The following is a 12,529-nucleotide window of genomic DNA, read 5'->3' on the forward strand; positions in this document are numbered from 1 at the left end:
ATCATGGACACTCTTACTGCTTGGCGTGATGTATTGTTGTCTCTACCTTCTTTCCCTTTGTGCTGTTGTCTGTGCTCAATAATGTTTGTACCATGTTTTGTGCTTCTACCATGTTGTGCTGCTGCCATGTTGTGTTGCTACCATGTTGTTGTCATCTTGTGTTTTCATGTGTTGCTGCCATGCTATGTTGTTGTATTAGGTCTCTCTTCATGTAGTGTTGTGGTGTCTCTCTTGTCGTGATGTGTGTTTTGTCCTATATTGATATTTAATTTTTAATCCCAGCACCCGCAAAAGGAGGCCTTTTGCCTTCTGGTAAATAAGAATTTGTTCTTAACTGACTTGCCTAGTTAAATAAATGAAAATGAAAAATAAAATGTAAAGTTGTTGAGCCTATTCTTATCAACCATTGTTAGTCAACCATATCCTTCAATGCCACAACATTGTTCGCATTCAGACCACACAGATGTTTCACATGAAATAGATTGTATATATATTTATAGTGTCTTATCTTTTGACATATACTTATATAGTACCACAGTTATACATAATATAATAATATAATTTCTTTACTGGTTAGCTTGATGTTTGTCAGAATTATTTCACAGGCGGCTCTTGAATTAAAAAGGCAGAAACTTAGACAGGCTATGGGGGCTTTCTCTCAGTCCGTAGCCTTATTGGCTGGAGAGTTCCCCCAGGTAAACCGAGTAAAACATGACACAGCCAGCTTAAGAGCTCCACTTTCAGTCTAGAACTTGTTTGTGTTTGTGGTTTTATATGTATGTTCCTTCTAGAGCCAACAGTCAGATGAAAGGGGCCATCAGTCCATGGCCCTAGGTAAGGTAATATCACAACCTGTATGAGCTTATAGAGAGTTGAAGGACCCAGTTGTTTCATATGATTGACTGCGTTGAACTGAAACATGTCTGCGCTTCAGTTGGTGTTGTGCTATGCATCCATCCATTTATGTCTGCACATTGTAGTTTTCACCATAGCTGCCCATATAGTCAAAGGTCTTATAGCTGGGTCACTCTGTACTATCAGTACCTGTCAGGTTCATTTTGTGTGACCAATCAAAGTGATTATGCAGAATAACCCAATATAAGGGAGAAGTACTAGCATGTCCCCTGTCATATCTATGCTATTCATGTTCATGTTAATGTTCACTTTCACTGTCACATTAGTATCCATGGTGACTGTCATGGTATGGTTCCAAAGAACTCCTCACAGTTTCCCGTTGCCAGTCACGTCCACCGACATACAGCGACACTGTTTGACACGCTGTACCTTGCGATGGCGAAAGGTAGGTTGCAGGCCCGGACAGTCCAGCTGAACAGTGAGCTGGGTAAAGCGGTGTGGCCTGCAGAAGGAACAGGACTGGAAGGGCTCCTGGACCTTGTTGTGGTTTTTCCGGCTGGACCCTGGGCCTCGATTTGAGCTGGGGCCCATGAGGTGGGGGATGTAGAAGGAGTTACACTGGCCGTAGCAGAAGCGGTTGACCACCGTACGACTTCGGCAGCCCTCCTCGCTCACCGTCTGGCGGAGGGGTTGTGTCTTGCACCAGTCACGTCGGAGGTACCGGCGCTCGGTGACCACCAGGGCCTCCCGACTTGACGAAAGGACTTCGGGTTTCCGCGGCAACAGGCGCTGACGATCTGACAGGTTGCCTTTGGTCTTGAAAGGTGAGGGGATGGAGCCTTGGGGACGGGGCTTCCTTGTTTCTGTGGCTACGCAGAGTACCCCAGCCAGTAGGACTGGAAGAGTGATTCTCCAAAACATTCTGGGAAAGAGAAGACAGAAAGATTAGTAACAATGCTACTAAACCAAGATTGAGCCTTGTACCTTCACAGTATAAGCAGTGAATCTACCGTGAGCAGCATCTATTGGTTTAAGAATGTAGCGAGGTTAGGTCTACTAGGTATCTATCAATCCTTAATCTATTCCAGTGTAATAGCACTCCGTCAGTGTGTGAATGTTTTGGTGTTTAGCCTATGTATGTGTGTGAACGTGCCCTTTTCAGTCTAGCCTTTCAGGCATCATTGAGGAGATCAATCTATCATCTGCAACTCCATTTGTCAATGTCTCTTTGTCATTACTTATATGTGCTTCTCAGCTACAGAACTTTATCCAGAAATAAACACTGAATAAAATAATCAGGCGTAATTAATGAAATAATTAGGCGATGCTTACTCTAGTTATAAACTATGCACCAGATATGTAAACATGCATTAGCAGGCCAATCGTAATGCTATTAGGGGAGTGAAACATTACACTGTGGGTCCAGATCCCCACTCTGTGACCAAGCCCTATAGAGCACAATGAACTGAGAGTGACCTAGCAAGTCTCTGTCTCTCTCCACACTGCCGATTGACAGATGTGAGACTGAGATGAACCCCCCCCCCCCCCCCCCCCCCCCCCCCCCCGTAAACACACACACACAGACATACATATACACACACACACGAAAACATACATACACAACCAACCACACACACAATTCACAATGTCATCTGAAACGTTCTCTAGAATTTGACTTTCTGATTTGTGTTGAGAAAAGTATGCTTTAAGTTGAATATCCTTGTTGGGACTCTGAGGATTACTGGTATGTATGTATCTGTACATAACTGTCAGTGTTAATGCCAGTACAATTTGTCAATCACTCAAGAATCTTTGCAACAGATGTTGTTCTTGAATTGCATAGATAGTATAAAGTAACAATTCTGAATGTGGACCAAAATGCCCCAAGGTAATTGGCTGTTCCTATTCCCTATAAGACTTTTACATCCCTTCTCCATTTCCTGGACTTGTACACATTTTGACGGGGGACAATGACTTTATCATAATCCACTTTGCGTTTCTGTCTCTGTTTAGTTTCTGCTCTTGACCCTGGGTCATGGCGCTCTACCCTGTTAAGCTCTCTCAGTCTCAATGAAACTGTTCTAATGTTCACAGTAATCTATTGAGCAGCTGGGTCTACTGGGTCTTTGACCAGAGAGTAATTAAGTATGGAACAGTATACCCAGGAACCATGAGGCTGGTGGAGGGCTAGGAACTTTGAGGCTGGTGGAGGTCTAGGTACACTATACACAGGAACCATGAGGCTGGTGGAGGGCTAGGTACAGTATACCCAGGAACCATGAGGCTGGTGGAGGGCTAGGTACAGTATACCCAGGAACCATGAGGCTGGTGGAGGGCTAGGTACAGTATACCCAGGAACCATGAGGCTGGTGGAGGGCTAGGTACAGTTTACCCAGGAACCATGAGGCTGGTGGAGGGCTAGGTACAGTATACCCAGGAACCATGAGGCTGGTGGAGGGCTAGGTACACTATACACAGGAACCATGAGGCCCGTTGGAGGGCTAGGTACAGTATCAGGAAATTCATATCTTGAAATTCATAACATCATATCTTGAAATTATATCTTGAAATTCTCACTCATCATCACAAATTGTAAAAAGCTAGTGGCAGTGCCTCCTGAATAAATGATTGACATTGGGAAAAGAGGGTGTGCTATCATCCGAGCAATGATGTTGATGATTGATGTAAATCTGCTAGTTAGCTAGCTCAATTTATTTTACTAATTGTGATATTCCTCTGTTTTTCTACCTCTCTCAGCTGTGTGTATCAGCCAATCAGACTGAATATTGATGATGATGTAGGCTAAATCAAGTGGTAATAAAATGTTATGCTGCTGTCCCACATGAAAATGTAATACTACAGTTTACGGTAGAATACTAGAGTGCTTACTATAGAAACATATACTGTAGAATACTATACAACACACTGTAGTATCCATTGATAATGTGTAGTACTTACTATAAAATGTTGTAGTACACTGTAGAATACTATTGTAAATAAAAAGCACTGTCGTAAGTACTACACTAATGTCCGCAAAAATACTACAGTCTGTCAAAACACTACACTACACTTCTAACTATAGTAAATACTACAATATTAAATTTGCATATACCTTGCCCATTCCCCTCTGGGTCTACTGGGTCTTTGACCAGAGAGTTATTAAGTATGGAACAGTATACCCAGGAACCATGAGGCTGGTGGAGGGCTAGGAACTTTGAGGCTGGTGGAGGTCTAGGTACACTATACACAGGAACCATGAGGCTGGTGGAGGGCTAGGTACAGTATACCCAGGAACCATGAGGTTGGTGGAGGTCTAGGTACAGTATACCCAGGAACCATGAGGTTGGTGGAGGGCTAGGTACAGTATACCCAGGAACCATGAGGTTGGTGGAGGGCTAGGTACAGTATACCCAGGAACCATGAGGTTGGTGGAGGGCTAGGTACAGTATACCCAGGAACCATGAGGTTGGTGGAGGGCTAGGTACAGTATACCCAGGAACCATGAGGCTGGTGGAGGTCTAGGTACAGTATACCCAGGAACCATGAGGTTGGTGGAGGGCTAGGTACAGTATACCCAGGAACCATGAGGTTGGTGGAGGGCTAGGTACAGTATACCCAGGAACCATGAGGTTGGTGGAGGGCTAGGTACAGTATACCCAGGAACCATGAGGTTGGTGGAGGGCTAGGTACAGTATACCCAGGAACCATGAGGCTGGTGGAGGTCTAGGTACACTATACACAGGAACCATGAGGTTGGTGGAGGGCTAGGTACAGTATACCCAGGAACCATGAGGCTGGTGGAGGTCTAGGTACACTATACACAGGAACCATGAGGTTGGTGGAGGGCTAGGTACAGTATACCCAGGAACCATGAGGCTGGTGGAGGTCTAGGTACACTATACACAGGAACCATGAGGTTGGTGGAGGGCTAGGTACAGTATACCCAGGAACCAGGATGGTAGTGGCAGGTTTAGAGAAGACTGAATGAAAGGTGTATTGTGGATAATGGTGGTCATGAGAAGGACAAGGGAAGTCAAACCTCACCTCTTCAGTGTCATCCAGAGAAGAATGCTTTTTTAAACGTAATTTACGCGTTGATGTCAGTAAGATATTTATGTTACACACGACTGAGTCTGGCTAAACTCTAGCATGAAGACAAACGTCCTACATGCACATACACACTCGACCACACAGTGTCAAACCTAATCATGATTTTTCCTTTGGTCCCCACTGCATCTCATTGACTTAACCCCATCCATAATTCTGTAATTTATTTACCAGTTAAATAAATGCAATTTGCCCTAAAAATGTTCATATTGTATGAACTCAGTCCTGGAAGGTGTTGTCTCTCTATTTCCCCTTCATTAGATAAGACTATCCCAGGTCTGGTGACTTACAAGGCCCTGGGGGTTGGAGGGATATCCTGACTGTGTACACAGCAGATGACATATGTTATACAGTCACGGCTTCAGTCCCTTCCCACTTCCAAACTTTGTCTATGTATGATACAGCCGACCCTGCCAGCTATCGTCATCATTCTCCCAGCTAGACAAATTGTGGTTTGGAAGTTGGGGTGGAAGTAGGGGGGTTAATGATAGTGTACAGAGAGACTGTTGGAAAACAAAACAAACTCTTTAGCCCTGACTTTAGTACTTGAGGCCTCCCTCATCTACCCCCTGACTCTCTTTCTCTCTCTCTCATACTAATCATCATGGAGACTGAGCCGGAGGGAGACTATTGCTTTTGTTTTTATCAGTGAGACAGAGCTAAACTGGACCACGCTATTATTGCACAATTACAAATACTAGGGTCTATATGCTTGAATAAACAGTCTCAGTCCTCGGGTCTACAAATACTGGACTCCAAAAACAAAACTGGGATAGCCATCTCCCAGAGTAAGAATTGCCAATAGCAACTTGAGCTTTACTGACTCCAGTGGGCAGCAACACTTGGATGGACATTCCGTCTGCACCAAAGTACATAGTTCCTTTATTGGAGCAGATTAACCATGTCAGGTCAAGGGTCCTTCAATAATCCAATCCGCTAAGTATTCCGTCAATAAGTTCAAAGCAGTACCTTAGACATGGGCCCTGAAATAAAGTGCTACCAATGACAAGAACTGGCCCAAAAAGACAGGCCAAAACAAAGCCTGAGCCAGACTATAATTATAGCTAGGTGCGCCAGGAAGTTTCATAGACAGATAACTCACGTCAATTATTGTATTCAATTCAACAGGCCAAAGCTCACACACAGAAAACAAAACTCTGTGTTTTTACATGAAAGCAATTACATTAGGTGCAAGCATGTCATTATCTTAATTTGTGGCTTGTATTTCCCAAAACTGGCCTCTTCCGGCTCATTAAAAGTGAAAACGTCCATTTTGAAGAACTTTGGGTGAATGCCAACATGCCATGAGGGGACCCTGAGCTGTTTGGACAGCCATTTGTCACCACAATCCATCTTCATAATTTCTACCAGCTGAGAGATGCTATGCTGGTCTATTACAGTTAGGAGAGGCAGTTTGGACTCCATTGCCCTCAGCATTGGTGGAGATGTTTACCCTGCTCTGTACAGTACACACAGAATGAGAACAACATATTGTAGCAAACAGCAGGGCAGAGAAGTGAACCTGGGTCACTGGCATGAAAGACAAACCACCAGAGGCATTGCACCAATAGGGTTTAACCCGCATTGTGGGAATTGTAATGTGGCTCATATAGCGAGGATCGCTACAATATCATTGAAAGGGTGTTCCCCACCTAGAGGGAGTTAATCACGGCATAACATAACCAACCCTAAATTGGAGCTGAACACACAACGACAGGCCTGTACAGTCCCTACCAGTGTCTGTTTGGATAACTTAAATCTGTCAAGTGAGCACAGGAGGTTGGTGGCACCTTAATTGGGGAGGATGGGCTCGTGGTAATGACTGGAGCGGAATAGATGGAATGGTATCAAATACATCTCAAACATGTTTTGATGCCATTCCATTTGCTCCGTTCCAGACATTATTATGAGCCATCCTCCCCTAAGCAGCCTCCACTGCAAGTGAGAAAAACAGTGTTAAAAAATATACCGATTACAAGTCTAGAGAAGGTGGTATTTGAATAAATTAAACTTGGGAGATTCAGTGAGAATCAATTGCTCTACTCCAACAAGGCAAGGCATTGTTTAAATTTTAAAAACAGAGAGTATGTTTGGAAATGTATATTTAATATGCATTTTAAATCTGGTTGTTTGGATCCTGGATACTGATTGGACAAGCAGCGTTCCCCAACCGTGCTGTATTGGAAGTCACAGTCACACTATGGCTGCTAACAGTTCCATCTGAAAATGATCACTGCTCCTCCATAAGAATATCATGTTCACATTGCCATCCAAATCATTTCTTGTATTTATCACTACTCGCACATTATTTCACCTTGCCTCCAGCCTGGCATTTAGTTTGGTAGAGCGGGGTTAATGGAAGACTTGCTGTCTGCCTGTCCAACCTCGGAAACAATGTTTCTCTTTAGAATTTCTAGCACTGTAGCTACAATACATTGAGTAAACAGTGCCCAGACTAGACGAGACAACTTCTTATGAGAAATCACGCATCAATGTCATTATCATGGACATATCCAAGTAAATGCAAATAGAAAAAAAGCTCAAACAAACAAAATATACAGCTAATGTCAATGTGTACTGTCACTTCAGGTTTCAATGTTTGACGTGACTAAGTTAGGTGAAGTTGGCTTGCTAGCTAAAACATGACAATAACGTTATCCAGCCTGCACAGCGAACATTTTGTTTAGAGCTGATGACCAGTCCTTTTGCATAGCAACTATGCAAAAATCATTTGTAGCAACATGACCAAAATAACTAACAACCAGATTTTCGTCTGGACTATATCTTCTCGTGGAAGAATGAAAGTATATGTAATTCATTGTTATTTGTATTTGTCGTTAACAGTTTTATAAAAGAAATAAGGCACGAGAGGCAGTGCTGCATCATGAATTAATTAAGCAAAAAGGCACGAAAGGCAGTGCTGTATCATGAATTAATTAAGCAATAAGGCACAAGAGGCAGTGCTGTATCATGAATGAATTAAGCAATAAGGCACAAGGGGCAGTGCTGTATCATGAATGAATTAAGCAATAAGGCAGTGCTGTATCATGAATGAATTAAGCAATAAGGCACAAGGGGCAGTGCTGTATCATGAATGAATTAAGCAATAAGGCACAAGAGGCAGTGCTGCATCTTGAATATCGGGCCGAACATCGCCATTTACCTGTGACTGTGTTCATAATACAGCACTGCCTCTTGTGCCTTATTGCTTAATGAACAAAGAGCTTGTTGGATTTGGATATAATTATATTGGATATAATAAGGGTGTGGGAAGGGTTTATATCAGGACAAAGATGTGTGTCCTGCCTAAAAATCCTCTTTGGAATTGACATTTCAGCCATTTAGCAGACACTCTTATCCAGAACAACTTACAGTAGTGAGTGGATACATTTTCACACTGGTCCCCCATGGGAATCGAACCCTCAACCATAGCATTGCAAGCACCATGCTCTACCAACTGAGCCACATGGAAATCAGAGTCTGTGACGCTAGGTGGAGCAGTAACCAGAGCGGTGAGTCAGATCAAAAGCCATGCTCGCTACTCACACAACATTCACTCATGTCACACACATAATTCATCTCTCACATATTCACACTCTCTCTAATAGACACATGCACACTGATGGATTTACACTTTGACACAAAGTTACATTCTTACCTTAATGCTACCATACCTCTCACACCTACCCACATCAAATCATTGCTTACTAAAGGTCTTTCATTCATTAGCCAAATCAGCAATCACCCACACACCCATTAACTCACAGACGGCTATCACCTCCATTAACATTCAGGAAAATGATTCCTATGATTGAATCCCACCCTCTATACTTGTCTCTCTCCAGCCTGAATATCTGACCAGCCACCAAGGACCACTGCATGTCCTGAAGGAGAAAGACAGTGACTGTACCTCTTGCCACAGTGTCCCGGGACAGTGGGGTGATCCTGTCTCTGTTAGGGGTAGCTGTCCACCCTTACCAGTCCTGGAGAGTGAATCCTGGTATTGGTTTCCATGGGAACAGCAGTGGTTGCTGAGGTAGATTGTCAGTTGCGTGTCCCAAGGTCTGTGGTCCTGTTTCTCTCCACTGAGTCTGTATTTTTGAGTTTATTAATAATCCATGTCTATCTCATATCCATCTCAAATATATATTATCTAATAATACATGTCATTATCTCTTAACCTTTCTCTGTAATCTTTCTTTCCATGCCAATGGGTTTCTATGTCTGTGTATCCTAGTTCTGTGTCTGTAGGTTTGTGCGTCTCTGTATGTCTCCTGCTGGGTTTGGACTCTCACTTCTGCTTCCTCCTAGACATAGACGGGGGCTTTCTATTGGCTCTGATCACAACATGAATCAAACCAAGCCTCACCTCTCTCCCTTCCCTACCTCTTTTTCTCAATACTTATCCCCCCTCCTCTTTCCACAAACATACTAACTGCTGACTCTCCAGTCTTGAAATCCCGTCAGTCTTTTGCTCTCTCCCTCCCGGTTCCCTTCTTCCCTCTATTACTCCCTCTCTTAGTCTGATACCCCAAATCCCTCTTGCTCTCCCACCATTTCCCCTTCACGCAATTTCCTCCCTGGCTTACCCTTCGTCTCTAGCTCACTTTCATACTCATCCCTCTCTCTCTTTCCATATATCCACCTTTCTTCTCACCTGAACACGAGGTGGGTAAAATGATTAGGGGTGTTCCAGTGCCACTGGAAAGTCTTCAATACAGAGCTCTCTTTGGGTGTGTGAAATCACATAATCCATAAATCAGTCTTACTCCTGCGTCGACTCCATACTCCATACGTCGACAGGACCCTTTGAAATTGCCATTCCCATTCCTTTGGTTTAGGCATACAGAAGTAAGACAATTATGTGTGTGGTTCTGATTTCTGACCACTGGAACTAAGACAAAAAACACTGTCTGTCATTCACTATCAAAGATCTGAAACGTCTACAAAAAAAAAGAGCGTCAGACTCGCCAAACAATAACTATTTCATCATTTCATCATACCAGTAGAGAATGGCACGACACTACAGCAGCAGAATTCAGGCCTCGGTCTTTGTCCATACTTTGACTAATGTCTTTAGTCATGGTTTCTCATTGCTTAAATATACTGAGTGGCCTAAAATATACTGAGTGGCCTAAAGGTTATGGTTGGTGAAACTTTGAATATTGTATTAGAATGAAGCCTTACTTTTTGTACAGTATAGGAAATGTCTACATTTTTGACAAATAACACATTTGAACAAAATCAAGCAAAGCATAATTTGTTGTAAACATAAAACGTATTCCCTTAAATTACAGTAAAATAATAGAAAACGAGCTACTGCTCTGTTAAATCTACCACCATCTAGCTGTAGCAACTAAAACTGCAGATGACAGTCTGTCCCCTCAGCAGACAGAGCAGAGAGAGATTAACAATGATCTATTACAATGACCCCAGATCAGTGTGTACATCTACTCTTTGCTGGCCAGTACAAAATGTATTGATTCATTACCAGGACAGTGAAAACAGATAAAGGGACAACTTTAATACATTTTTAAGTGTCTTTAAATATGGTATAAAAATAAATGCAGGAGAGAGTAACAAAGAATTACGTTTTACATAAGACAGAAAACACCTTTTCTTACAGCTCAAATGTGACTTTACAAGTGTAATGAAAACTGTGCTAATTATTGTAGTGCAATAAAATCAATGCAAAATGAACATAACAATTTACATTTATGCATACCGCACAACACTTCCCTTAGCGTGACCAAAGTATCTGTGATTACAGATCGAGTACTGTATAGTGATGATATTTTGAATAGAATTTACTGTTAAGCTCACGTTTCCTTCATTTAAAAAAAATTTCTGACATTATTAGCTCAGCTGGAGAGGGACATACATGTCCATCAGATATGGTGTAAGTAACTGGACACTGACTTTCTGGAAAGGCATTATCCAGCCCCAATATTTGTAAAAGTCTCCAAATGCCTCTCCTTTCCAATAGTAGACATAGATCAGGTAAAAGGAATAACAAGTCTTCTCCTTGGACATGCAACATCTGATGTACTGTCCCGCTCATCGTCTGAGTGGAAAGCAAACGGCGATGACGTAGAAATGATATGGTCCTCCTCTATATCCGAGAGTGGCTATGTTTTAGCATGATGGCACAAGACTGGTCAGCCTCTTTTATGTAAGGGGTTTCCCCTGTCAGAAGAAGAAGAGGATAGGGATTGAGAAGATACAGTAGAAAATGTAATCATATATCCATCCTGACACCATTCTGTAATCTTAGCGTGTGGAAAAGTCATACTGTATGTCAGCAGAGGGTGTAAGAGTTCTACCAGTTTGGAATATGGAAGTGTGTGTGAGGGAATGTCTGGGTTATACTGACATCCTATGGGCATCAAGTGTACAACTTGATTTGGCATCATACTGTGTTATGTGATGTCAGACATGCTGTAGGTTCCTGAATCAATGAATCCTGAGTCAATTAATACAGTTTACATCAAGAGCTATCAAGAGATTTATTAATGCACTAATGTGAGGGAAAACACAGGATGACAGTAAGTGAGGTGAGCAACCACATGCAATTTACTGTAACACTCGGCACAGAGCTTTGGCATTATTACCTGGAAGCAAAATCCTTCAAAACAAGTTCTTACTTTTCTGTGGGGACAAGGAGAGAACACAGAATGAGGGAGGACATTTTGGCAGGTTGGTTTCAGAGGCCAAAATTTGAGACATGCAGGAGAGGTCACATGCCTCTGTCCTGAAACAGCTCAGCTGACTCATCTAACTCTCAGAAGAGATAACTCATCAAATGCAGCATTTTGTAGCAACCTCCATTAATAAAACGTGACTTCACAAGACTAGACGGGTTGGTTGTTCTCCACAAAACTGAGATTTGTGCAACTATGGGGCAAAACAGACGGGGTTGGTTTAGACTGTTGACAACATGTAAACTATGTTTAATCTCCAAACTTTTTTGCACAAAACAAATTTTTTCTCTGAAATACATCGTTATAGTTGTTGGTTAGTTAGCTTCCGAATTTTTGCCATATTAGCATAGACATGACATCAATCAAAACACCTTAAAACAAGACATGGTATCAATAACAAGATACGAGCTGAAACTAGCTACCTATGATACCCCACATGGCAGCTTCTTGTAATTGTTGCTAGCTATCTGACGGTTCAGAATCATATCAATGCACGCCTTCCGGCCACAGCGATGCACGTGCATAATTTTCGTGACGTTTACAGCCAACCCGTCTACTGTATAAAAACAATATTAATAGGTCATGTCCAAATATACACTGACGTTCAAAAGTTTGGGGTCACTTAGAAATGTCCTTGTTTTTGAAAGAAAAGTCCATTAAAATATCATCAAATTGATCAAAAATTACAGTTGTTAATGTTGTAAATGACTATTGTAGCTGAAAACGGCTGATTTTTAATGAATATTTAGATAGGCGTACAGAGGCCAATTGTCGGAAACCATCACTCCTGGCATGTTGTGTTAGTTAATCCAAGTTTATCATTTTAAAAGGCTAATTGATCATTAGAAAACCCTTTTGCAAATATG

General features: G+C 42.2%; 2 protein-coding genes across 3 annotated transcripts in view; both read right to left on the reverse strand.

The window, feature by feature from the left end:
* Positions 1-473: 473 nt before the first annotated feature.
* On the reverse strand, positions 474-9,954 carry LOC110502526 (gremlin-2). The gene is made up of 2 exons (XM_021580601.3): positions 8,873-9,954; positions 474-1,777 (listed from the first exon to the last, which is right to left on the reverse strand). Exon 2 carries the CDS (start codon positions 1,774-1,776, stop codon positions 1,222-1,224), a length of 555 nt encoding a protein of 184 aa, XP_021436276.2. The 5' UTR covers position 1,777; positions 8,873-9,954; the 3' UTR covers positions 474-1,221.
* A 511-nt stretch (positions 9,955-10,465) lies between these two features.
* Positions 10,466-12,529, reverse strand: part of LOC110502525 (regulator of G protein signaling 7) — a 118,168-nt gene continuing 116,104 nt past the window's right edge. For both annotated transcript variants that reach the window (XM_021580599.3, XM_021580600.3), the window contains 2 exons: positions 11,574-11,610; positions 10,466-11,148 (listed from right to left, as the gene is read on the reverse strand). In XM_021580599.3, the coding sequence (XP_021436274.1) occupies positions 11,590-11,610 (21 nt within the window). In that variant the 3' untranslated portion in view covers positions 10,466-11,148; positions 11,574-11,589. The remainder of the gene's footprint in view (positions 11,149-11,573; positions 11,611-12,529) is intronic.

This window comes from Oncorhynchus mykiss, chromosome 23, assembly GCF_057628025.1.
Source record: "Oncorhynchus mykiss isolate SJ-2025 chromosome 23, ASM5762802v1, whole genome shotgun sequence".
Lineage (NCBI taxonomy): Eukaryota > Metazoa > Chordata > Actinopteri > Salmoniformes > Salmonidae > Oncorhynchus > Oncorhynchus mykiss.

What these genes read in the sequence shown, in the direction of transcription:
- LOC110502526 (XM_021580601.3), bottom strand. Translation starts at nt 1,776, where the DNA reads ATGTTTTGGAGAATCACTCTTCCAGTCCTACTGGCTGGGGTACTCTGC.